At 40.3% G+C, this 25,644-nt stretch overlaps 1 protein-coding gene across 5 annotated transcripts in view; it reads right to left on the bottom strand.

Annotated features, from left to right (window-relative positions):
- Positions 1-25,644, bottom strand: part of itsn1 (intersectin 1) — a 53,188-nt gene that overhangs the window by 12,102 nt on the left and 15,442 nt on the right. Inside the window, exons 13-32 of one of the 5 annotated variants that reach the window (XM_015392398.1) lie at positions 25,368-25,490; positions 24,947-25,096; positions 24,383-24,523; positions 24,112-24,199; positions 22,984-23,123; positions 15,104-15,213; positions 14,752-15,026; positions 13,439-13,605; positions 13,306-13,320; positions 11,386-11,624; positions 11,120-11,294; positions 10,961-11,047; positions 10,727-10,875; positions 10,456-10,535; positions 10,200-10,372; positions 10,067-10,112; positions 9,743-9,864; positions 8,132-8,255; positions 7,799-7,993; positions 3,977-5,700 (exon numbers count right to left, since the gene is read on the bottom strand). In XM_015392398.1, the coding sequence (XP_015247884.1) occupies positions 5,699-5,700; positions 7,799-7,993; positions 8,132-8,255; positions 9,743-9,864; positions 10,067-10,112; positions 10,200-10,372; positions 10,456-10,535; positions 10,727-10,875; positions 10,961-11,047; positions 11,120-11,294; positions 11,386-11,624; positions 13,306-13,320; positions 13,439-13,605; positions 14,752-15,026; positions 15,104-15,213; positions 22,984-23,123; positions 24,112-24,199; positions 24,383-24,523; positions 24,947-25,096; positions 25,368-25,490 (2,601 nt within the window). In that variant the 3' untranslated portion in view covers positions 3,977-5,698. Of the gene's footprint in view, positions 1-3,976; positions 5,701-7,798; positions 7,994-8,131; positions 8,256-9,742; positions 9,865-10,066; positions 10,113-10,199; positions 10,373-10,455; positions 10,536-10,726; positions 10,876-10,960; positions 11,048-11,119; positions 11,295-11,385; positions 11,625-13,305; positions 13,321-13,438; positions 13,606-14,751; positions 15,027-15,103; positions 15,214-22,983; positions 23,124-24,111; positions 24,200-24,382; positions 24,524-24,946; positions 25,097-25,367; positions 25,491-25,644 lie in introns of those variants that run through there. The other 4 variants (XM_015392396.1, XM_015392394.1, XM_015392397.1 and 1 more) reach the window with 4 other exon arrangements.

Genomic DNA, 25,644 nt, shown 5'->3' on the forward strand with positions numbered 1-25,644 from the left:
TATTAAAAGTTGGTCGTATAATAGATTTGTTTTATTTGCTATGTCAAGAATAATTCTCCATTGCTTTTAGGGAAACGTGATTTAACTTTTTTCTCATCTTAAAGAACATGAGGATCTGCTACAAATGCATCTAGAGGCTTTCATAGATGGAAAACTTCAACAACATAAAAAAAAAAAGTTGAACTTTGATGATTGGGATGGATGTGTCTGCATAATGGATTTGACATTTCAGTGAAGTATGGAGGGAATTTCTGTCATTATTGTTAAGAATAAACTAAAACATGCCATCAAAGATACTTTTACAAACTTCTTTATCAAAGTAAGCTTGAAAGTAACCACATTTGTCTTTTCTCATTTATTTTCATTATTTTTTTTTTTAAACACAGATTTTGTTTTCAAATATATCGGGAATTATTGTTGGGCTTGAAATGAACATTAGATCTGTTAAATTCTATTTGAAAAGATGCTAAACATAAAGCTCAAAATATAAAAGATATATTTGAAGAAATTAAATTAAAACATTTAAAATATTCTAAAAAAGCCCACTGAAAAAATTCAGTTTGAAAAAATATGGAAAAATAAAAAATCTACAAAAATTGAAGAGAACAGCAAATTTCTATTGAATCCTTTCCGATCTTGACATGTTGAAAAAATGCATTTCTGGACTGTATTTTTTTTTACTTTTATTTGGATTTACAATAACCTTTAGTTTTTATTTCTATTTAGTGGTCATGATCATTGGAAATGGGAATAAAGAACTCAGTGAAAGTTGCTTGGAAGGACATCTGAATCCTGAATAAATTGAAATTTGAGACTTCTACCTAATTGCATGAAAAAAACCCATCTAGATTGAAAAAAGTGACTTCAAAACTCTGCAGTCAGAGCTGCTTATTCTGGTTTATTTCCCTCTAGAAGCAGGTGAGTGTTTGTTTGTTTGTGTGTGCTTGTAATAAAGCGAGTAACAAGGCTGGTTGTCTGCAGTCCATCTTAGAGTTTAATCACCAGACATGATGATTTATTGGATTCAATAAACATCAATCTGTACACTTTGTTCACTCATTCAAGTCTTCTATGATTTCATTCTTTATTGATTTTCATAAAAACTGCTCATTTTCCAACACTCACCCATTCACACATTCATTCATTCACCTGCAGCCACATTTCAGGTTACATTTGGCTTCGTTTCCATTCATTCATCAGTTCAGCTATATATATATCCACATGGAGGATCATGCATAACCAATATTCATGAGATTACTTATAAATCACAAAGTTGTATTTCTTTTTTTTTCAACTAAGCAGACTAAACCAGAGCCAGGCTTTAACTCAGAGTTTAGCAAAGTGTTTGGTTAAAACCCGAACAGTATTTCACAATAAAAGTTTCTCCTGCCAATAATGAAGCGTTAATAAAAACAGCATTTCAGCTTTGACCTTTGGATCACTGATAAAGGAGATACAAGCAGCTGCGTAGGGGGCGTGGCTCTGGTCCAGTTGGATCGTTCTCCCTCTCTGATTGGCCACCATCATCAATACTGGTTAAAACTGAATTAGGATCTGTTGTTTAAAAAAAAAATAAAAGCTCCCAAAACAACAAGTTTCAGTTTGTTAAAATCCCAAAGACCATGAACTCAGCAACCAATCAGAGCTTCACTTCCAATACTGACACAGTAAGGAGCCATAGAGACTCAAGCAGGCTCACAATGCTTTACGTTATTGCTTCTAGTAGAAAAATTATATCATAATCAGTTCATTCGTGTTTTTCAGGGTAAACATAAAAAAAACAATACTGTCATCTGAATAAACACAATATGGCAGTCCGTCTAATACTAGCCTGCTGCTCTGCTAAGAAAGCCCCGTACTGTATGTCTGGACTGTAACTAATACCATGATGTACGTAATCAGTTAGAAGCTGCTTCGGCCGATTGGCTAAAATGACACTAAAACGTGACGTTTTCAGGATGGAATGAGGAGGAAAGAGCCTCAGCTTTATGGAGAAGCACCCAGAGATCCGCTCCTGGATGGAACCGGCTGATTTCAGCCCCATCAGCAACGAGTTCAGAAAACTCTAAGCTCTTTTGCCTTGTTCAGTTAGTGAGTTTATCACACCTGAAAGCCAGAAGGTGGCACTGGCTGCACTCTTCGGTGTGGAAGTTTGCAATGAGGGAGGAAGACTGTAAACCTCAGCATCTGTGAGGCATTTGACAGTGAAGTCAAAGGAATAAGAAAGATCCTGCTTAGAGGAAACCGTTTAGTTATGAAAAACAGGGCGGCTGTTTGAATATGGAGCAAACAGCAGTAGCTTCCAATTGCTCCTATCTTTTACCCTTTTCTACTGCTGTGGTTTCATGACACTTGTTTTCAAGTCGAGTTTTCTGAAGGTTCTAACCTTTCTGTACAACATCTGTAAGACCGAAATCTGCTGTTCGAAGCAAGTAATGCTAACTGTGCTAATCATCAGCCAAAGGTGCAAAAAGTGAATTAAAAAGGCATCAAATTTTCTTTGCGATTATTGTTTTTACTCTTGATTTAAGAAGGTAAGTAAAATGATCTAAAGTGGGAATAATTTAAAATGATGAGAAAACCTTTACTTTATCTAACTTGATGCTCATTATGAAAAAAAATCATCAAATTTCAGGGGCCAAAACATTCTAACTAAATTCTAGTAATCATCTTCCTTACCTGTATAAATGAAGGGCAAATAATATCATTTTCAGAACCATTCTAGATCAATTAAGTTAAAATGCTGTTTTACAGAAACTGTCATGAACATGTTGAATCTGCTCCTTTAGGGAAAAGTACAAACTCCTGGCAGGGCAGGTACAGAGGAAAATCTTTTGTATGGAGTGTATGGAGTGAACATTGTGTCATTATTGTTTTAAGCCAAGAACAAGTTCTGTAAACAGAAGGAGAAAAAAAAAAGGCAATCCAGAAATGTAACTTCATCAATAAAGCTTTTTGGGGCTAACTTTGATGTTTTCAAACAAATTTTTTTTTTTATTTCAGGTTGTTTTGTTTTTTTACACATTTTATGTCTTCAATGTTTCATTCTCTAATCTTTTTTTTATTTTTCAAATTCCCCTTTTTGGCTGAAGGTCCATTAAAATATGAATTAATACATAAAAAAAATTTATTTAAATTTTCATATCGAAAAAATAAAATCTGAAGAATATTATTTGATAAAACGAAATCTGAGAAAACGACAAATAAGTGTAAAAAGCTTTTTTCATTAAGAAGTTTTTCAAAGTTTCATTCCTGGTTTGCATTTTTTTTTCCCATTAAGAAAAACTTGTTCTTTTCTTTCAACAATAATGGAACAAATTTGACTCCATAAATTTACAGTCAGCATTAGCCGACTGGAGCTTCATGAGGGAATCAAACCATGAACCTCTGATCGGTGCTTCTCTGCTGATTTTAATTATGGGGGGTCGTAAGAAATAAAAGCTGCATTTTTCATTTCTGTCTCTAATCGATGTGTTAGTAAAACAATACTGTCATTGTGAAATCCCAGCGGGGTGAAACGATTGTGCATAGCTCTCACTAGTTAGCATTCAGTGCAAAAGGAGCTCAGAGTTTAAAAAGGTGCCTTAGTGATCATAAAAAGCACCCATGTGTTAAGGAAAGTAAAAATGCATTTTTGTATTTCAGAAAACAGAGCAAGAACTTTTTCTACCAGGTTCAAACTCTGCGTTTAAAATGAGTCGGTTTAAACCGGACGGAGAGGAACATTCATCTAGTTTATTCCTCCAACTAACATAAAACCAGAACATCAAGCTGGGTTTTTATGTGCAACCTTAATGGTTGGTCTGATCGGAAACCAGCTTGAGCTGGAAATGACAAGCAATCGTCAGACGACTTCTTCATCCGCTGGAATGATTCAGCAGCCGTTGCACAATCATTACACCCCGACGTGTTTTAGTACCAGCTCCATCTGTGTCATCACAGCGTCCTCATCTTGGTCAAACTCATTACAGTCGTAGCAACAGACAAATTAATAATGATGTAAACAAAACAGTCTAAACAGAATGAAAAGGTTCAACACTAAAACATGATGTGTTAAAATCTGTGTGCCAGCCGGTTTTTCTCATTTGGTATTTCTCCTCCGCCTCGCCTTTTTTCAGCCAGGACACAGAAAGCAGCGGCAGATTTAAAGGGATAGTTACGTTTCGTTTTTTAAAAAAGGTTCTGCATTTGAAGCCAATAGCTAGCTCAAGAGGAGCCGGGAGTTTTTTTTTTTTATCTCACAAACATCTCATTGGTTTATTAAAAACCTTTATATCTGTCCAAACAGAAAAGAAGTGTGGAGGATGTGCGCCCCCAATTCCCTTCCTGAAGAAACACTAACAGCAACTGTTTGATATAAAGGTAAAACAGAGGGCTCGGTAAAAACTACTTTATTGACTTTTATGCTGCCTAACCTTTTATTTCTCCAACTTCCATCAGAGGATAGTCCACACAGCAAGATTATAAGTGGTGCATCACCTCCAACCTCCACTTCCTCTTTAAATAATCATCAGTTTGTTTGCAAATAAATACTCCATGCAAACATAACGTTTAGATGTTCTTAGAGTTTGTATTGAATTATTTTAGTAGGGAACTGCTTCCTTTAGCATCCAGGACCAACTAATTCATGCTAGAATGAGTTGTGAGATGTTAGACTATGGAGTGTATTTTATTTATTATTGTTGCAAGATTTAAAAAAAAAAAACTTTTTTAAAATAAAAATTTGAAATTATTTTTTTTTTTACATATTCTAAAAATTATGTAAAAATTTCTGTTTAGAACAGGCGATCTTTGCTTGCATCAATAATGGAACAAAACTCACTCCATAGCAGAGCTGCGTTCTTAAAGTTCCCAACTATCCCTTTAACCTTCTGCTGATATCAGTGCTTGACCATCTGAGCAGAGCTGGGGGGAGAGAAAGAGGAGGGAGGAGAAGGGAATCTTTGGCATTGAGAAGAGGAGACAGTTTCTGGTCCTCCAGCAGATAGTGGGTCTTTCTGTGAAGCTGTGGGAGGGGAAGGGTTAGTGAGAGAGGGGAGCCAGCACTATTCACTGACAGGTGACTAAAGCAATGAAAGCAAGGTTGAAACAAAACAAAACAAGAAGAGAGAGATTGGAATGAGTTGAATGACTAAATCTCCCATAAAGCCACAAAATGACCCACTATCCACTTCACCCTGCTGGCACAAGGCGGGGTGAGTGTGTGTGTGTGTGTGTGTGTGTCTGTGTGCACCCAGTCACTGTGATCCGGTAAAAGATATTTATTAATCCAATCTTAGAGGGAGGAGCTCAGTAGTAATCCTTGATTTCCTTCCTTTTCTCCCTTCATTCCTCATGGAAACATCTAGAGATAGATGAAACGGAAGGATGAAAAGCAAGAAAGGAAGAGGAGGAGTACTGATCTCCCTCCTGCTGAACCGGGCTGTTTGGAGCCACGGCCTAACATAAACGCAGTCGGGGGCCCGGTCCAGTCCGGCCCGGTCCAGTCAGAGCCGTGCATAGACAGAGTTCAGGGTGAGTTCGTTTAACATTACAGTCTGTCTGTCTGCCTGTCTTTGGCTTCTACAGGCGGAGAGGCGCCATGTCCGGGTCATGTGACCTCTTGCTGCTGTCCCATTGGTAGAGTGGCCTAGAGGGCGTGGCCTAGTGGGTCTCTTTGAGGGCTTTGAGGAGAGGGGGGTTCTGGGTAATGATATGATCCTAGAGAGAGGACGACAACAACAACATCAACAAAAACTAAACAAAACACAAAACAAAACAAAAAATAAATAAAAACTACAAAAGAGAAACAACAACAACGTCCAGTTGGGTGCTAGGTGGGTGGAGCATGCAGTTGGATGCTAGGTGGGTGGAGCGTGCAGTAAGACGGAGAGTGTGGAGGTGGGCTGACATGGGACCAAAACCAGAGGATCTAAAGCGGCAGTGACAGATCAGACAGGATCTCTGGATTTACTCTAATTATTTTAGTCTTACTGAGACTCGAGGAAAAAGAAGAACACGCTGACTAATGGCCATTTGTACTGTAGGGGGCGCTCTATAGTGTAAATTAAATTCCCTTCATAGAGCTGTGGTTGATTCTGTCAGACACCAGGTTCCACTGGAATGGTTGTAGAGCAGAGCGCCTCTGCACACCTGGATCATTTAATGTGCTGCAAAAATTAAGTTTTAAAGTTTTCCTATTCTACTTTAAGGCTAAATTTATCAGCGACTTCTGCCCGTGCTTCATCTGCTCCGTTGTTTTTTTTTTTAAACGAGATCCATTAATTGTGTAAACACAGGGTGATTTCCTGCCTCCGAGGTGAGCGTGTCATCGTCTATGGGGCCAAGCATGAAGAAAGCTCATCTGGCAGTTTGGTGCAGGATCCACAGGTGATGACCAGGATATTATTAATGAATTTATCTTAAGTTGACTGATCTTTTTGATCGTCCTCTTTAAACGTCTTCTTTAAACCTCAGATCTTTCCATTAAGTTAGGAGGCTAGATATACTTTCTATAATATGCTATATTAAAAAAAGTACAGAAACTAAGATAAACCTTTTAGGTTACAGAATGAAAAAGTTTCAAACATATTCCAATAAATAGAGAAGTAAAACTGTCATTAACAGTGAGTGTCAGACTCTTTAACACTTTGATCCAATGAGGTGGCTGGTAGCTGTGATAATCAGCAGCTTTCAGTGATGGGAGACACTTTGTGTTGCTAGTAGCGCCTTTAGTCAATATTGAAAAAACAGAAGCACACAAAGTTCCTCCTAACTCCTGGTTTCCATTAAAAGAGTGAAAACAATCTGGGCCAGACTCTGGATGCATTCATGGTTCTGCTCCAGGATGCCCTCACTCTGGTGTTAATTCTCTTGGAAATACCAGCGCATAAGAATTAACAGCAGCGCCCTCTAGTGGACGTTACCAATTAACCGGATGGAGCCAAATTAAATCTAATTAACCAAGAACGGACATTTAACATTAAATAAACGCACTGCACCAGGTGGAAGCGCTCTGACGGACTAGAGTCTCTGGGATCAGCTGCACCGCAGCTCCTCCATGTTCAGTGGAGCCCAGGAGTTATAGGAAATGTGTTGAGTTAAAGGAGCTGAGGTTTCACCGGATGTTCAGGGTACTTTACTCTATTAGTTCATATATTTGCTTTGCAGGCCGGGGACGGAGGCTAATTATATTAGACTTTGTGTTTGTTTTATTACATATAAAATCAGAGATAGTAAGTGCTGCAAAATTGTTCCCACTAACCCAAAAATCTTCATTTAGACCTGTAATAATTGTGAAGCTAAGTTTATTTCAGGTTTATTATGCAGCAAAAGGTAATGAAATAAATAAATAGCCATCAGTCTGTCCTTGGATGAAATGCGATGATTCCTGTGTTCTGTCATGTCTCTGCCACGCTGTAGAAACTCTGATATTATTGGTGAATCATGCTGAAGGTAAACATGCAGGAAGAAAGGAGGAGCTTGTGCACTGATCAATGCCGCTGAACACACACCTGCATGCAGTTACACAGGATACAAACACACACAGACACCACCCAGAGGGGGTGCATGATGGGGTGGGGTTATCAAAGAGGCCCAAAGGAGCAGGAATGTGAAAGGTGAAACCAGCTGGGGGGGGTCAAAGACTGACAGAGGGACAGCATCTCCACACCTGGCTCTGGGTGTGTGTGTGTGTCCGGCTGTTTCTGGTGTGTGTGTGTGTGTGTTACACTGATTAGGTTCCCACTGAAGGCATGTTAGTTTCGTCATGTCAAAAACGCTCCACGCTACGAACTGAGGCGTGTGTGCGCGTACTCACACTGCGTGCTTGGGTCGGTGTCAGTTGTCAGTTTGACGTAGTTGCTAGGAAACAGGCCCTCCCTGCCATTCAGCTCTCCTTTCCACCAATCACAGTCGTCCTTGTTGAGCACGTTGATGACCTGACCCTTCAGGAAGGCCAGCTCGTCATCGTTCTGGGCCACGTAGTCATACATGCCGATCACCTGACACAAAACTTCACAGAGACAGAAGAGATGGAGCCGACGTTTTCAGTTTGGACCAAACCAACGATGGAAGACAGATTAGGTTAAAAACGTGTTTATCTGTACATAGAAGGTTGGATTTTATTAGAAAGCAACCAGTGGCTGCATACCTGTGCTTGCAGGGGCCAGTTTAGGAGGGTTGGGCTCTGTGGGAGTGGTCTTATTGGTGCTGGGACTCAGGAGCTTCACGTAATTGGCTGGAAACCAACCAATCTGCCGCTTCTTCCCCCGAGCCTTCAGCAATAGGAACAGAGAAGTCAGATTTATTTAACAAGCGGCTCATTTCAAAGAAAAAAAGGACTTTAACTGGAACTAAAAACTGAAGGGATGTGAGGGTCCCTCAATACATTCTGAAAAAGTTTGGTATGGGGGTATGGAGTTAATTTGGTTCCATTATTGTTGCAGAGAACACAAAAAACTAATTTAATCCAGAAATTATGTTTTTATCAAATTTTTGTTTACTGATTTTTCATTTTTTTATTTTATTTTTACTAATCATTTCTTCAGGTTGAGTTTTAAGAATTTCACTTTTTTCAAATTACAATTTACAAATTACACACCTCTGGTGGCGAACATTCCTCTGGAGGGGGGAGCAGAGACATGTCTATTGGTCTGCTAGACATTTGAATTGGGCTTAGAGTGAAGAGGATGGGATGTGCGAAAAGAAATTTATAAAGAAAGTAATTCGTAAAACACAATCTGAAAAATAGAATAAATAAATAAAATCGTTTTTCAAAGTTTAATTTCTGGATAAAAAAATTTACATTTCCATTTACAAAATGCATTCTATGCTCGTAAAAATTTCATTCAGATTATATCTAATCAATGATCTGATTAGGCTTTTATAAAGTGAATACCATGAAATACTAAATTTATGTTTAGGAAAATATTTTATTACAATTTTGAAAATATAAACCTTTTTTTGTTTTTTTTTCACATAATATGAGGCCCTTTCATCTCACCATTTTTACTTTGATTTTTTATGTTATCTTGAAGTCAAACCTGTTCAAAGCTTCAAAGTTTAAAACCGCTGGCAGCAAACATGCTGTTATTATTTACAATGGAAAGAGCGGCCATCTTATTTTACAAGCGCAGTTCACAGCTTTTACTTTGATTCCCTCACAGACTAAATGCTTGGCATAAAAAACGTTTTTAAAATAATTTTTGACATTTCTTTTTGTGAAACAAAAAGAATGAAGAAAATCTAATATTCAGATTTGGTATAATAAACCAGATGTTTTATCTTTAAGCCATATTTCCCTTTAGTGGTGATGGAAACGCAGCCTTTTTTTAACCCAAACATGCAGGATGTTTATTTATAGAAGTGAGAAACGCTTCGCCACTCAACCTTAGAAAAGCTGCAAAGCAACAAACCAGATGGACTCCAATGCAGGATATTTGGTTCTGTTAGCAAAGAGCATGTTTTGTTAATGGAAATTTGTTAAAACCAACTGTAAAGTGCCTTGAGATGACATGTGTTGTGAATTTGGCGCTATATGAATAAACTGAATTGAAAATTGAATTGAATAAAAGTGAAATGAAATAAAATAGTTTTAACAGAAAAAAAAAAGATTCTCAGATTTTAGTTACTTCAAATAATTTTCTTTTCAAATGTATTCTTCTTCTTAATATTAAACAGATTCATATTTTTTAAATGTGATCTTTTCAAACATTGCCTCTCTGCCACATGATTTCCAGGTGACGGGAATCAGCTGGCGTACCTGCAGCTCGCCCTCCCACCAGCCCCCGGGGTTCTTTTTCCTGATGAGGATGAGCTGCCCCGGCGCTAACGTCAGCTGCTCCGCGCCCGTCGCAGTGTAAGCAGCGATCACCTGAGCGATCTCTAAGAGAGGGAAGGAAAGGCAGCAGGGAGACGGCATTCATTTCACTGAAACACAAAAGCTGGACTGAAAGCTGAATTTAATGAAAGCCAATCTATTAGAGCTTTAAATCCAGTGGCTAAAGACATTAATTGATAACATGGGAACCAGTGATTTATCTTTATTAGTTTACATTTAAAAAGAAGAAAAGTAAATAAATTTCACCTGGTTTCTTCCCCAGACTTCCGGTCTTTCCTGCTGGTCCCAGTGCCTAATAAAAGGAAAATGAAGGTTATTAAGAGGATTTCCTACAGATTGCCTGCTCCTCCAGACTGAATCGTCTCAAACTAGGACTCACCTCAGTGACTGAATCGCGCGGTTTGACATAGTTGGAGGGAAAAACCCCGGTCTTTCCTCCGACCATACCAGTCCACCAATCCCCTTCTTTCCTGGTAACCACGACGATATCTCCCTGCTGGAAGCTGAGGTCCCCCTGTTCGCTGCTCTCATAGGTGTACATGGCTACATACTCTTAAAAAAAGAAAACATCATGAAAATAAACACCAGTGCCTCTTTAGACTGCTGGGATGCTGTGTGTTGTTTTATCTGTTTACCTTCTCCAGAATCGGAGGGTTTTGCTGGAGAGGATGAAGGTCGTTTCCCATTGGGTGGACTTTCTGATATTCCAGGTTCACTAGGAAACAACAAAGAGCTTCCAAAATTAGCAACACAATTTATTAACATGCATAATAAACAAAACAAAAACTAACTTAAAAACATTGACAGGCTGAACCGCATTGGCGTTTGGGTAGAGGCGTGTAACGTGACCATGTACATCTCAGAGCGTCATCCTGACAGCCGCAGTGCGGCCGCTCTAGGACTTACTTGGTGTTTTTGCTGCGAACCGCAGCGACGGCAGGAATGGCCATGTTGGCTGAGATGAGCTTGACGTAACTTTTGGGGAACCAGCCTCTCTGTCCGTTCTGAAGTTCACCCAGCCACCACATGTCCTGCTGCTCCAACACGGTTATGACCTGCATTGACAACAACATGGCCGCCTTCAGAACCTTTATTGCCATCCACCTGTTACCAGCGGAGCAGCGAAGGCTGGCTGCTCACCTCGTTCTTATTGAAGTTCAGGTGGTTGTCCTTCTTTGCTCTCCAGGGGTACAAAGCCTGGGCCTGAAGTCCTTCCACCTTCTCCCCCTGCAGGAGGAACACGGGATTACACCTCCAGCTATTTGGGCAAAAAATGCTTATTCTGTTCTGAGTTGCTACCTGTCCAAGGACGGGAGAAGGGGAGGAGCCTGTCGTCATGGTGGCAGGCGTAAAGGCGGAGCGCTGCCGCAGCTGTGCTGATGGAACGCTGAGAGAGGGATTCTGACTGGCTGAGGACGTGGGCCAGGCGTCCCATCCCTCGCTGTCGGACTGGCTGGCGTTGCTGGACGGCCAACTGGAAAAAGTTCCCGGAGACGATTCGATGAGGCGCAGAGGTGGAAACAAGCGTGTTTGGGAGTCCGAAATATGACGTCAGTGACACTCACGTGGTGCTGAAGTCGGCCCAGTTACTGTTGGCTGAAGACGTGGAGGTTGGTCCGGAGGCGGAAGGAGGCGTGGCCACTGGCTGCTGGGTTGCTGGGGGTGTGGCCGAGGACGGGGCACGCAGGCTGATTGGTGCTTCGCTTTCAGGTATCCGCTCTGCGTAATTAGCTGGAAACCAGCCGGTCCTTCCTCGGAGCTCACCTCCTAGCCAGCCAGGCTCCCCAGTTTGGGACTCATCCACCTATCAGAGCAGAGAGACAGAATAAAAAACTAAATCTACAGAAGAATCGAGGAAGCTCAACATACTCTGATCCCCGGAACAGGAGAGGAGGTGGAGGTCTGGCACTGGGAGCATCTATCACCGCTTAACGATCACCTGGAGGTACAATGACTCACCAGGCCGAGCTGTGGACGGCTAAGGGGTCCGTGGTTACTTTACTGAAAGGATCAACTAAGAAGGAAAACTTGAGAATAACACGGGGTTGGAACGGCTTCAGATGGGGTTCTGTTCTGCTGGTTGAAGTCCGTCATCATGATCCAGGTTTGGGCTAAACAAATTTGTCAAAAGAAAAAATCCAAGTTGGGATTTTATTTGGATTTTCTTTTGCACTTAACAGGCCTGAAACATCTTCCTGTCTGTGTGGAATCAACCCCCCTTTAGAAGTATTACTCCCCCCTATAGGACTGGAAGGAGTCAGGCTCTTAACTGTAATGTGACCAAAATGAAGTGACTGAGATTGAGAAATTGTCCTAACCCGGATTATCGCCAACATCTAATGGCCTGTGGTAAAAAAAAAATGTAGAGCAATGTATCCATGACTTTAACTAATAACGCCACTTTTGCCCTAAAGGTTCACATGTGTCGTTTGTAAGCGGTTAAAGGATGGGTCTGGCAGGACTGAGACAGATAAATTACTCCTTCCTGTGCTTTACTGAAGCCTTTAGGCGTTTATATAGGCTCTTTGTATTAATCTGATTCTGACTTTCCTGGCATAGATTGTTCTAGCTAACTCTCCTCATACAGGAACACAATAGGGGAGACTCTATGAAATGAATTCTGTTCCATTATGGTTTTGTAAAAGGAAATATGACAAAAAAATAACAATTCCAGAAATGAAATTAAATGAAATTATTTAATGAAAAAAGTAATGAGTGTAACATATTTTAAAATTTCTAGTTAGTTTTATCTTATTTCCTCAAATTTCATTTAAATTTTTAAGATTTTTTATTTTATTTTTATTTGTTTTTCGGAAGTCTTACAAATTGCATTACTTTCTCCAATGAAAATATTGTTGCTAATGTCCAGCCGGCCAATAGAAATGTGTCTTCTCTGCTCACTCCAGAGGAAAGCCCACCTCTAGAATTGAAAAAAAGAATGTGGTAAAAAAAAAAATCCAATATTTTTAAGCTCTGTCTAAAAAAAAAAATAAAATAAAATACACAATCTTTCAAATAAATGTAAAAAAAAAAATAAACAAATAAAAAGAATTAAAAAACAAAAGGAAAGAAAAATTCGAGAAGGGTTAATTTACACTAAAAAGCGTGTTTTTTTTTTAACAAAACATTAATTTCTGGATTATTATTTTTTTAAATGTCCATTTACAAAATGTTTTCTTTGCTAATTATTGGATCAAGCTTCACTCTATAGGGCAGGCGGTGGTGATGGATGGTGTTTAAATGATCTACAGGAAGCAGGCAGCCACCATGAGTGAGGAACACATGACTCTATGTCCGTCCATCCACAGCGAAAACGCCACAGGAGGGGCAGCGTCGACATGCATCGGTGACGACTTTGTTAGAAACAAAGTCCAGACATTCATCCACTGACGAATGGAAATAAACATCTAGAGGACATGAGGTGAACCAATGGCGGCAGGTGCTGATTTTTTGGGGCTTGTGATTGGTTGGGGCCAACAACTTACCCATTCCCCCTTCACCTTCAGTATGCACAGCGGAGGAGAGAGGAAACAGTTAATACAAGCAGCCCGTCTTTTCACGAGGCGCTACGTTCTATAGCTGCTGAGTTTCTGACTGTAGATGGGTCACTTTACGCACCATGATGACATCACCAGGCTGGATGCTGATCTCATCGTGACTACGGGCATCGAACGGATACAGAGCCCTGTAGTAGACCACCTTCACAGGCTGCTGCTGCTTCTGCTGTTCAAAGCCGCTGACTGAAGCTTTCTGGTCAAACAGATTGGCAGCGGGAGCCTTTTCAGCTGCAGAGATTAGAACAAAGACAGACTGTTCAGGATTGAAACCTCTGAACAGATGATGGAACATGGCTGATGGAAGATGGATCGCTCTCTGATTTTTGTTTTTTTTTCAAACTTAAAAGAGAAAAATCCATAAACCACTGATTATTTTGTGTTTTTGCCATTTTAAAAATCAAATTAGAAAAATCCAAACGGTTAAATTAGTGTATAATTTTGGACCTTCTCTTGTCTGACGTGTAATATTTTCAACATGCCAAATGTTTCATGTTTGTCTTATTTACAGGATATTTTGACAAACAGTTCATTATATGCATCTAGTCTTTCTCAATGTTAAACTGAACAAATACGAAACCAGCGCCATCTCTGATTTCTAGTTGTTGTTACCCCAGTAACCTGTTTGCATTTCCTGACTTGACTTTGGCATCTAGACTTTAAAGGAAGCACATACATGGTGCATTTTAAATATTATATCGGGTTAATTCTTTGTTACATGTGCTTGATGCCAAACCCTGGAATAAAGCTTCTTTCCCACTGAAAATAGCGGATTAACACCAGTTTTTCAAACATGTGTCGACCCGCTAACAATTAGCATTTGGCAACCAGGCTAGTGGCATCCTTCCCATTGGCAAAAAAAAGCTGGTCTAACCCCTCACTGGCAGCTGCATGGCCTCTGTCCCGCTACCACTGTGTGTCTGGTGACACCTTCATGCTGGGTTAGAGTTGATGATGTCACCAGTGCGACAGAAATCAGGAAAGTAAACAATGGAGAGCAACACGTGAGGAAGCCAGGGCGTAGTCAGTGTGCTTTGTTGTTTCACTTTTCTCTGTACAAATCCCTCTTACCAGTGATACGCCATGTTTATCAAACGTAAACAGAGTTGTTTCAGCTTATTAGATAAGACGGGACTGGCATGTTGTGTTGACGTCTGTACATTGTGCTGGTGCTGGAGCCCAGCCATTTGAAGGCCATTTTAACCCGGGTCGCTAACCAAGTCGTTTGACCCGGGACGACACGGGTAAGCGAGCTGTTCCACTGTCACTAAAAGTCGATTGTTCCCAGGTTTAACACAGTTTTTCCACAAGTGGGAACGGGGTATAATGTTTGTCTCCATGACAATGCAGAGAACACCTTAAGCCGCGGGGACCCACCTGTGGAAACCCAGGGGTCGGCTGGCTGGATAAACAGCGTGTTGAGTTTTTCCTGGACATCCTTCTTGCCTTGACTCTCAGCCTCTTTCTCTTCCAGCGCGGCTCCCTTCCTGCCCTCCTCGTCCTCCTCCATCCCTCTCCTTTTTCTCTCCTCCTCCTCCTGAGTCACCCTGTTGAGCCAGGCGTGGGATGCAGACACAGAGGCTGGGCTGGGAGCTTTAGGGGCGGAGCTTCCAGCGTCACCCCGCCAGGTCACGCCTTCCCTTGAGGATAACCTGCATGATGACATAAGTTCAGGTAAAGTCTGACAAACCTTCCTAAGTCTCTCTAATTCCAAAGCCAACAGTCCTACCGGCTCTCCTCCAGCTCGGCTGACTTCCTCTGGGAGGACAGCGGCTGAGCGCCTCCTTCCAGATCCTTCTGCTTCTGTCTCTGCTGCCGGCTGTGAATCTCCCGCAGCTCCTGCAAAGCACCATGGTATACAGGAAAGGAACAGCGATGAGGGCCAAGTGGGGTCAGAGGGTAGGTTGCTATGGGTTACCATCGACAACGACGCAGAGAACAAGACCACCAGTAGCAGCGACACTTTTTGCATTAGTCAGACGACTGATACAAGCTCCGCCCCTTTTGATGGAGTTATTGGGGTCCCATTGGACGGTCCTCTGAGGTAATGTTCAAATTCATCAAATGAGGACTGTAGAAACTAAGACCAACAGAATCTGTCCAAAATGATTCAGACTGTAAAAAAAACTAAATTATTTCCTCCAAACATTGACTGAGGTGTTTCTATAACAAAGAAAGCAAAAATCTACAAATAAAACTAATAATTCATCCCCTGATTGTTTGTTCTAATTGATAAACCCGGTGTTTAAGTGGAACTGTCAGTTTGAAACATTTCAACAGAACTGGTTTGACAGCTGAGACACGGCGACGGTTAGTGTGAGTCACTTTCAAAAGCAAATCCAGTCCTCTTTTTATCCAACTGGTCGACTGTTACTGGTTGGAGTGGTGCAACGTCTCCACATGTGTCAGTCAGCATGTGAGCAAAACTGAAGAGTGTGCAGAAAAACCAGGAAGCATGTGGCTCAGTCATCAGAGGATGTGACAGTTTGCTTCTAACTAAAGGAAACCATCATTAAAATGTGAGGCTGAGATGAAGCCAACGGAGTCAGAATATTAACAACTGTTGAGGTTATTATTGCAATTATGACACGTTTAATGCAAAGCTGACTTTTTATGAGGTCTTTGTAAAGACAACTTTTCATAAATATGTCCTAACAGGCCTTATTTGAACCCTTTAAACAGTTATTCAACTTAGCACCACAGTGTCATAATGACTGTTATTAAAGCATTGGATGGTCCAATGACATTTAAGGACAAACATTAGGGACATAAATGAAAAGGTTTGATTATAGCCAAAGATTGGACTAATCACATGACAACATAATGTTATGTTATTACACACATCTAAAGAAGGTTTATAAAAGAACATATTTATGATGGGTTATGATTTATTGGTCGATACTAAGAAGTCAGTTACCAAACCAAAAATGCTTTTCACAGACAGCAATAAAAGAAACCCACAATCCAAACATCCCAGATCTAAGAGCATTTTCCAGATACAGTAATGGGGAGCTTTTTCCACCCACTAAAACTTTCATGTAAAACCTGTTTTAATACAGGATTATTTTGGTCCAAACCTGTCAGATTATTCCAAAAAAAGTAAACAATCCACTGGACTTTTTTCCCCACGTTTTGAAGATGTTTCTCTTCCCATCCAGGAAGCTTTATCAATTCTCAAAATGTCAGGAATAGCGTTGAGTTCGAGGCTTTAGCCCAACAAAGCCTTGTTTTTGTCTGGAAAACATTTAAACTGTTTTCAAAACAATTTCATGTTTTATACAGGTGGGCTACTGTATAAAGCCTGGAACTCAACGCTATTTCAGACATTTTGAATTGAAAACTCTGCCTGGATGGGAAGAGAAACGATTTCAAACTTGGAAACAAAGTCTAGTGGTTTGATTTTTTTACTTTTTTTGGGATGACTATGACCTGGATGACAGGGAATCCTCGCCAACACTGTCCGATTATTAGATACATCTTCATTTGGCTTGTTGCTGTTTATGTAAATTTGCTTTAAAAGGGGAAACGAACTATGAAGAAAAAATTCTGACAAAACAAAGTTGATAAAAAAAACAAGGCATTATTAAATGAAAAAGTCCCCCCCAAGCTGGTCCTTAAAACATTACAGTCCTGTTTAACTCATCCCTTTTCCTACAGTTGTTTAGTTGCCTTGATTTATTGTTGCTCTCAGGCTTAAAGATGAACTAATAGAGGCAAAGGGGCGGAGCTTGCACCAGCGATTCTTCAGTGTCAACAAATGGTTATAAGGAGTCAACAAATACAGGGGTGCAGCAGGGAGAAGAAGGAGATGGATGTGGACTTTTCTGTGTATCCATGACAACCATCTGTGCCATTAGAAACCACTCTGGAATTAAAAAATGATGCAGTGCATATGCTGTGTTTCAGCCAACGTGAGGACGCTTTAAAGGACAATTAAACCAAAAAGGGAGACAGACAAGTCCGGATCAGCTGGAGCAGGAAGTGGGAGAGAGATATGAGACAAACACACACAGACACTCGTTCACATTAAGTCGGATTTTTGTTATTTTTATATGGAGTAAGCGCCCTGCTTCGTATCCAGCTGAAACATCAGTAGGTCTACAATGAGTTGAGGTAGCCTAGCAACAGACCTGATTCACTCAAGTGTGATGAAGCAGAGACGCGTACAACAGGTTCAGGACATCGGTCCTATATAAGCTCAGAAAGTTAGCCCTTCTTTAGCAAAAGATAAATTCAAATGTTTTTATTTAAGCATGCCGGTCGATCAAATGGGGAAAATCGTACAAGAATATCAGACAGAATTATTTCCCCTTTTGGGGATGGATCAGACTTTTAGGAGCCACAATACTGCTGCATTCACACCAAGGGCTTTTTGACCTTCAAGAAGGTGTCCAACACCTCCTCTCTGATGCTCGTCCAGATTATTGGAGTCAGACGAGCATCGAGAGAATTTTAGTTAAGAGACGTCGAGCTAATTGTTCGAAGACCCTTTGGAGGCCCTTTGCCAGACTGTGAACGATGACAAATACAATGGAGAGACTGGCTTTGCTGTATTTGCTGTGATGTTCCTCAGGATTATGATCCTAGCTTTAAATATTCTGTAGCTGTTCTGTGGTAGAACGCTGCATAGCGGCAGGGGAGCGGTCTCTGGAAATCCAGCAATAGATCAAGCTGACCAATCAATGTGGGATTTCCTGCTGCTGTCCATAGCAGCTAGAAGCAGATATGTCATTTTTAGTGGTAAAAACTGCACACAGAACAAATAAAGATCCAAACTAATTTTGCCTGGAATTTTTAGTTGAGTGATCCGAGGACGCTCACTTTTTCTTTTCATATATATATAAAAAAAAAAAAAAAAACTTCCTGGCCCATAAATAAATATATTCTTGTTTGCATTTGATAGTTTAATGCTGATAGCTCTTCAGGAGCAGAGCTCACAGCTTGGAGGAAGTCTCTGTCTCCTTGTCAGTTCCCAGATCAGCTGCTCTGATTGTTTGATGTTCAGTAATGGTTCACATTTTCCTACCCCGCGTCTGATGCTGTAGATGCGCACCAACAAAAACGTGCCTCAAAACGCGCTGCGCTCCACCAGACACCCAAAAAGCTCTGCAGGATGCACCTCTACCATAGTAGGAACATGTTCGGTCTGGTGCTGTACGGTTCCGACAACAGAGAGTTTGTGTGACAAAGGTCTGCAGCCTACTGGATCTTTGTCCTTCCACAATCTATTTCAACTTCAAGGATAATTTCTACAGACAGAGGCATAGCTGTGCCATGGGATCCCCTGTGTTACCAATTTTAGCCAATCTTTACATGGAAGAAATGGAAAAGAGAGCTTTGGGCACCTTTAGAGGAACACCACCAAGACATTGGTTTAGATATGTGGATGAAACATTGGTCAAAGCCCAACTAAAAGAAGTGGAAGCTTTCACAAGACACATCAACTCCATGGACCACAACATCCAGTTCACAGAGAGGATGCCAACAACAAGCTACCTTTTCTGGACTGTCCTCCTCTGGACAAGACTGCAGTACATTCACACCTTATGGACAAAGGACTTTCTTTGTTTACATTTTGGACAAAGAAGACAGGTGGTTTGAGAGGGGCGTGAAGGATGCAATTTATGTTAAGAAAAATGGACCTTAAACAGAGGGGGTGGATTTCAAGTTTTAAAAAATCTACAATGCAGCGATAGAGTCGATTCCTTCAATGCTCGTGGCCACGCAGGGAACCAAGATATCTGGCCTGGTCACCAACAATGACCCTAACGACTGCCCTTTCCAGAGGGATAGGCCAGCATCAGGTATTTTAGGCTAACAAAGACCTCAATGGCTCCCCATTAGTCCGGGGTGGACCTGTTCTTCCAGTTTAATTAGCATCTTTTCTACGCTAAAACAAGGCTTTGTTGGGCTACTCTATAAAACTCAACGTTAATCCAGACATTTGAACTAAAAAAGCTTCCTAGATGGGAAGCGAAACGTCTTCAAACTTGGAAAGCAAAGCCTAGTGGTTTATTTTTTAAACTTTTATTTTTAACTTTTTTGGAATACTGGTCATAATTTAGTCATTTAAAGATTCTGTCAGTTTTTAATCCAATCTTTAATAATAATCTATGAAGTAATCATAATCCTATAATATAACATCTCTAATATTATAGACATTAAAGGTTTAACATTCTTTGAACCAAAGATGTTTGGAATTCAGCCCAAACTGCAACATTTTTTTATGAAAAAGCTCTGATTGTGACTCATAAAAGGCGGCGGCTCTGTGATTCACTCTGCTGATTAATACATTTGAACAAAAGCAGGTTTAGTGAGTGTTATGCAAACAAGCTGATGCTGCCATCATTTCACTTTTTTCATTCAGCTCAACAATGCCCACCAGAAAACCAACCTAAGACCTATTAATATGAGGGAAATGCTTAAAAAAAGATTGTTTTACAAAAATGGAAGAATGCAATTAGAATATATAATTGAATTCATCATAATGTCTGTAATTAATTTATTGCCTTTTAATAAAACTATATCTTGACAAAGAACATTTTTAATCTAAAAATGTATTTTTTCTCCTAAATTACTGAATAAATAAACATATGACCAAAGCAACACATTGTTTCTATATTGTTTTTAACCCATCATTCAGGTTCTTCAACCATCAGATTTATCAAAGTTTTCTTTGAGAAAGCCCTGATATTTTATTACACCTACTACAGAAGTGTGAACATTACATGAGCATTAAGATGAACATTTGTTCTAGACCAAAGTTAAAGTTTTATTTCTAAAACCGATAGCAGAGCGATGACAGCGGAGCTAAACATAAAGCATTGCTTTAGCAGCTGAATGTTTATTATTTAACATTTAGTCCAATTAAAACATAGATACTACCGAGGATACGTTTCTCCTTAAGCCATAAGACCAATAATCCATCTTGCTCGTTCTGTCATGGAGTTATTTTATCAGTCGTAGACAAACTTTACTGGCTCTAAGTTTGTCAACTGGTCCTTTGTTGCTTGGTTGGATGATTTGTGCCTCTGCTGGACATTGGAGAACGTTCCAGAATGTTTGACAAATGTATCTTTTAGAAGTCTGAAGGTAAAATTTGCAATACTAGAGAGTTTTTCTAAAAACCAGAGAGTGGTTTCCATGAAGACGTCACTGTTTGTGGCTCATGGCGTGCAGAACGGTTCTATGGCAGTTTCAGGGAAATGTAAAACTCCAACAAGCTGACAGAGAGAAAATTACTAAATAAAACAGTTTGCTTTTTAAAGCTAATTACGCTGAACTGAAATTCAGCTCCAGCTAAGTTCTCGTCTTCGGTGCGACCTTTCGTCCTACGTTACAACAACAACGATTCATGTGACTCAAATGTACAGAAAAGTTCAGATTAGACTTCTGGAAATCAAATCAAATGTCAAAAACAACACTTTGTTTGATACTATTTGTCCACTTTTATTCTGATCAAATGAAAGATTTGGTAAATACCTTGTGTAGTAAAGTATTATAAAAAAAACAAAAAAACAATCTGTTAGTATTTTTAATGTTTCAACAGATTAATGGATTACCTCAAGTAAAACTATTCCTTTAATAAACCAGTGCATGCTTCCTCCTTAGAGGTGTGATTATTTCTCACATCGGGGGTAAAAACGGTTACATCAGTAGAATCAGGATAAACTGGGTGTTTTTGTTTTGCTTCCACTCAGTGTTATAAACTCTGATTAAATTCAACCATCACAACAAATCAAGCGTTTCAGGATTCTGGTTCCTGGTTGTTAAAAGTCAAAAGCAGGTTAGTCTCCTGGTAAGAATCCAATTTAAAACACAAAAACTGACCTTAGAGTTAGCCCACTGCTAACAGTGGACCTCTCATTACAATAGTGTATCCCAACTGCAGTACCACCCCATTCCAGCAGTGGCAGTGTGCTCTACCTGTCTCCCTTTCTCTTGGCGGTGAAGCTGGCGTCGCAGGGCTTCTATCCTGGCACAGTGGTTGGCATAGAACTCACACAGACACTGGCATGGGAGCAAAAGGCCAGTGTGGGGAGGTAAATGAGAAGGAGTAGAAAATATAGAAGGAGGGGTTTAATATTTGGATTGAACAAACAACAACAGGGAGAAACGAATGGGAGGAATGAAGGCCGAGGAAGCAGAAACAATAAATAGACAAAAACAGCCAGGAGCAAAAAATAAACAGAGCCCCAGTTTTAGAGCACACAGAGAAGACAGACGACTGCGGAAGATCCAGGTAGTTCAGGGGGTGTGAGGGGGGGGCTGTCAATCACAGGAAGCAGTGTTTTTATTTACTGGCTGCTTTCATCAAACCCTTCTGTTGTGTCGCAGAGGCCAAATAAATACAGAGCCAAATTGATTGCATTAGTTGTTAGGAAATCAGTTTAAAATGGTCTCCATAGTTACTGATCTACAGCCTTATTGCAGCTGATCTGCTCTATCTGACCTGGTCTAGTCTCTTGTTTGTAATGTTTGTTATTTTCACATGATGCTAGAATATAACCACCAACGTCTTGATGTCTTTATTTGTGTGATCAACCATCATAAAACAGTAACTATGTGTGAAATGGAAGAGAAATGATAGAGGTTTAAAAAGTGGAGCTTCTCTCCCTGACCAGACTGCTGGGTTCTTCAGACCAGGGGGTCCAAAAGATTTCCGCCAGTGGAAAAAAACAATCCAACAGACTAACCTCTCTCATTTTTAATTTCTATAACAATAACATACAGTAAGTGGTCAAAGGCTTAGATAGAGAAAAACAATCTGAAACTATGTATGATTTCCTTTAGTTGGTCTTTCACATAAATCCCAATTAAGTGAAGTTTGTGGCTAACGTAGGTGCAAATGTGAAAAGGTCAAAGCTGCAAACCGAGCAGGAAGCTGCAGTCTGAAACCAGCAAACACAACCTGGTCCCCAAAACACAACAGCTAGCAACGACAGCAGTGCTACAACACCAATATAAACAGAAACGCACCAATAAAGTACAGCAGGACCAGGCTTTGAAATGAATGCAGTGGGAATGGGACATGTCAGCATTGGATTCATCTAGCATTACAGTCAAAGTGTTTGATTGGTTAGATATCTCATCTCAGCTGCTCAGAGACTTTATAGGAAGAAAATCCTAACTCATATAAAAACTCACTATTGAAAAGGCAACAATCCCAACTTTATCGTCTGGTTTAGGTCTTAAGGTTATTGTTTGGAAACTGATAACCTTTAACCTCTTTGGGAAACAGAATGAATAACTTGTCATGTTATGATATAAATATTTGCTTTAACGTGAACAATATCAGCCTAATGCTTTGATTTATTTATTTTTATAATGCTGAGTGATTGAGATCATTTATTATCAGGAGAAATAATATCTAAGGGACTGAATCTGATGTTAAAGGTTCTGGATTTCTTAAAAAAAAAAAAAAAAACAGAAATAGACCTAAGTGAGAATTTGAACAAACACTATAAATGTACAAGTGAGTTTTTTTTTTATTTAAATTTAAAGTTTCTTTAACAAATCAAGCTTGAAGTGATGTTTCAGACTTTTATTTGCATAGTTTCTTTCTTTCTTTCTTTCATGATGCCTGGTATGAATGCAGTGAATAATTACCTTCAGTTGTGTGTTGAAGGCGTCTATTTCCAACAGCTTGGCTCTGGTCTCTCTTTCCACTGTATCCAGCTGCTCCCTGAGCTGCTGCCTGCTGCTCTCCTTTTGCTCGATGGCCTTCTGCAGTGATGACAGACTATCACCTGAAACAGGCAGAAAGCAGCAGGCATCAGGTTAGTCTGATTAATTCAGGCCGCTGATAAAGCCCCTGCCTCACCAGGAGTTTTCCTACTGTAGCTGTGATATTTAGAGTTTGACCACAGGGACGTGGGGCCACAGTGGCGTCGGATGCAGGAGTTTGCCCTGCAAACGGAGGGGTTGTCGGTTCAAGCCCTGGCTTTCATAGTGGTTGTGTCCTTGGGCAAGACAATTCAGCTACATTACCTACTGATGGTGGTCAGAGGGCCCGGTGGCGCCAGTGTACAGCAGCCCCACTTCTGTCAGTGAGCCCCAGGGCAGCTGTGGCTACTATGAAGTTTGCCATCATCAGTGTTTTAGTGAATGACTTTGTTTTGGTCAAGTGTCCTAACTTGTAAATGGTCTGCTATATAAATGCAGGCCATTCACCATTTACCATTATGCGAATATTTTGATCTCTGATCATGGGAAAAACCATTTCAAGTGTTCAGAACATTTTCAAAAGCCACGAGAAGAATTTATGTTATTCCAAAAGATTTTTCCTGTTAAAAGTCTAACTCTGTCTTTTTCAAGCAGATTTTGAAGCATAAATTTAAAGTCTAAGGTGAACAGTTTCACATTGGTCTGATTTGAAACATGAAATGGATGGTGTATGGACAGAGGAATAGTGGTTCCTAGAGCTTCTAAAAGTAGAGTTGGGTAGTAGAATGGGAACACGTCCATAATAAGCTGTCTCCTGCTATAGGCTTATGCTGCTGGAGGACATACAGCCCACTTTTCATCACTCTGCTTCGGTCTATTTCCCTATTCTGCAGTATTTCTTATTTTGATCTCTAACTTTATGCGCTCTCTACTTTAAGCTATCACTGGAAGAGAAACCCAGGCCCCACTCCATCATCTATAATTGAAGGTTCCTTCCTTTTCCAGCTTGAATGGGAACCCTTATATGTTTATGTTGCCATGTAGAGTGTCTACCATGCACACAGGACTCACGGTGCAAACTGTTCTGCTGAACCTGTTTTAACTGGTCATTTAGATTCTGTTTGTCAGGAATCAGCCTCCCCAGCCACTGTTGGGAGTCCTGCATGAAACAGAAAAGCAGCAGCGTCAATTTAGCAGCAGAAATGATTGAAACCATTAAACATGTTTTGCTTAAATGCAATAAAATGTAAAGAAAACAAAAACAGCGTCTCCTAAGGTGTGCAAGATGAAGGCTTGGATAAATGTGAGAGAGGGAACAATGTGTAGGTTTGGTGAAGCGAACCTGAAGCTGCTGTTGAAGCTGGGTGATTTCAGCGATGCGCGTTTCTCTCGTCTGATTGGTCTGCTCCATCTCTCTCCGCTGGGTTGAAAGACGAAACCGAACATCCTTCAATTTACCTTCCAACTGGTTCTTCTTGTCATTCTGCAGAGCAGTAAATAGACATTACATAATAGTGTTTACATGCCACAGTAAAAAGCTCAGATTATTCCTCCCGTTTCCATCAGTTGTAACTAGATAGTTAAAACAACAATATCCATTTTTACATCTCAAACTTGGCATTTATCTCTCCTTTCCATCTCACCTGCAGAGAAAAACTTTTCTGTTCTACCGTTTCAGATATAAACAGCAGATTTTCTAAACCCCACCTATTTACTTTGGACAGATAACTCTGAGCCATGTCTCCAATTTTGTTTCCACCAAAATATTAAAAGAATGGGGGCAGGATGTAGAAAACACAAGTTTCCACCCGCTTAGATAAAAGAATGTCGGCACAGTTTTGTAAACAGAGCATAGATAGCTTTAATAAACGAGGCCTGGTGTTTGCAGATCTTTTTTTATTATTACCAGTGCCTCCAACTCAAACTCCAGTGTCTTCTTCCTGGCTTTGAGCAGCACTATGCTTTCCTGCTCTCGGTTCCTTTGAGTTAGAAGCTCTTGGCGACGCTGCCGTTCCCACTCCAGCTGACGCTGGCGCTCCAGCTCCCTCTTAGCAGCCTGGGACACAGACACACACATGCTGAGTTCAAATGAATCTGCATCACAACACAAGATCCTCAAACTTACACAACAGAGATTATAATGGGATGTGTTTCATCATAAACAGGCAAATCTTTCCGTTTCTTTACTGTAAACACAGATTCCACATGGGAGGTAAAAAAAAGCCATTAGAAGCTTTTTAATGGGCGATTACAGCTCAGATAATAACAGATCTGGAACTCCAACTTGTCTGAAAGGCAGAAAACTGCTAATCCTTCTTTCTTTCTACCTCTCTCCTTTCTATCTCCTTGCGTCTTTCTTCTTCTCTTTGCCTCTCCAGCTCTCGCTGCCTCTCCAGCTGTTTCTCCAGCTCCTGCTGTCGTCTTCTTTCTTGTTCCAAACGCTCGCGCTCCTGGATCACAAAGATTCAAATATAACCATACAAATAAAAATAAAAAGTCTGTTATTCATGGTCCCTCTGTTGGTGGAAATTACCGACTGATAGAGAACAGCACCCTAAACTACATGACTAAGGCAAATGGAAATAAGAGAGCAGCAGGACAGTC

Source organism: Cyprinodon variegatus, unplaced genomic scaffold, assembly GCF_000732505.1.
Source record: "Cyprinodon variegatus isolate N-32 unplaced genomic scaffold, C_variegatus-1.0 Scaffold589, whole genome shotgun sequence".
Taxonomy (NCBI): Eukaryota; Metazoa; Chordata; class Actinopteri; order Cyprinodontiformes; family Cyprinodontidae; genus Cyprinodon; species Cyprinodon variegatus.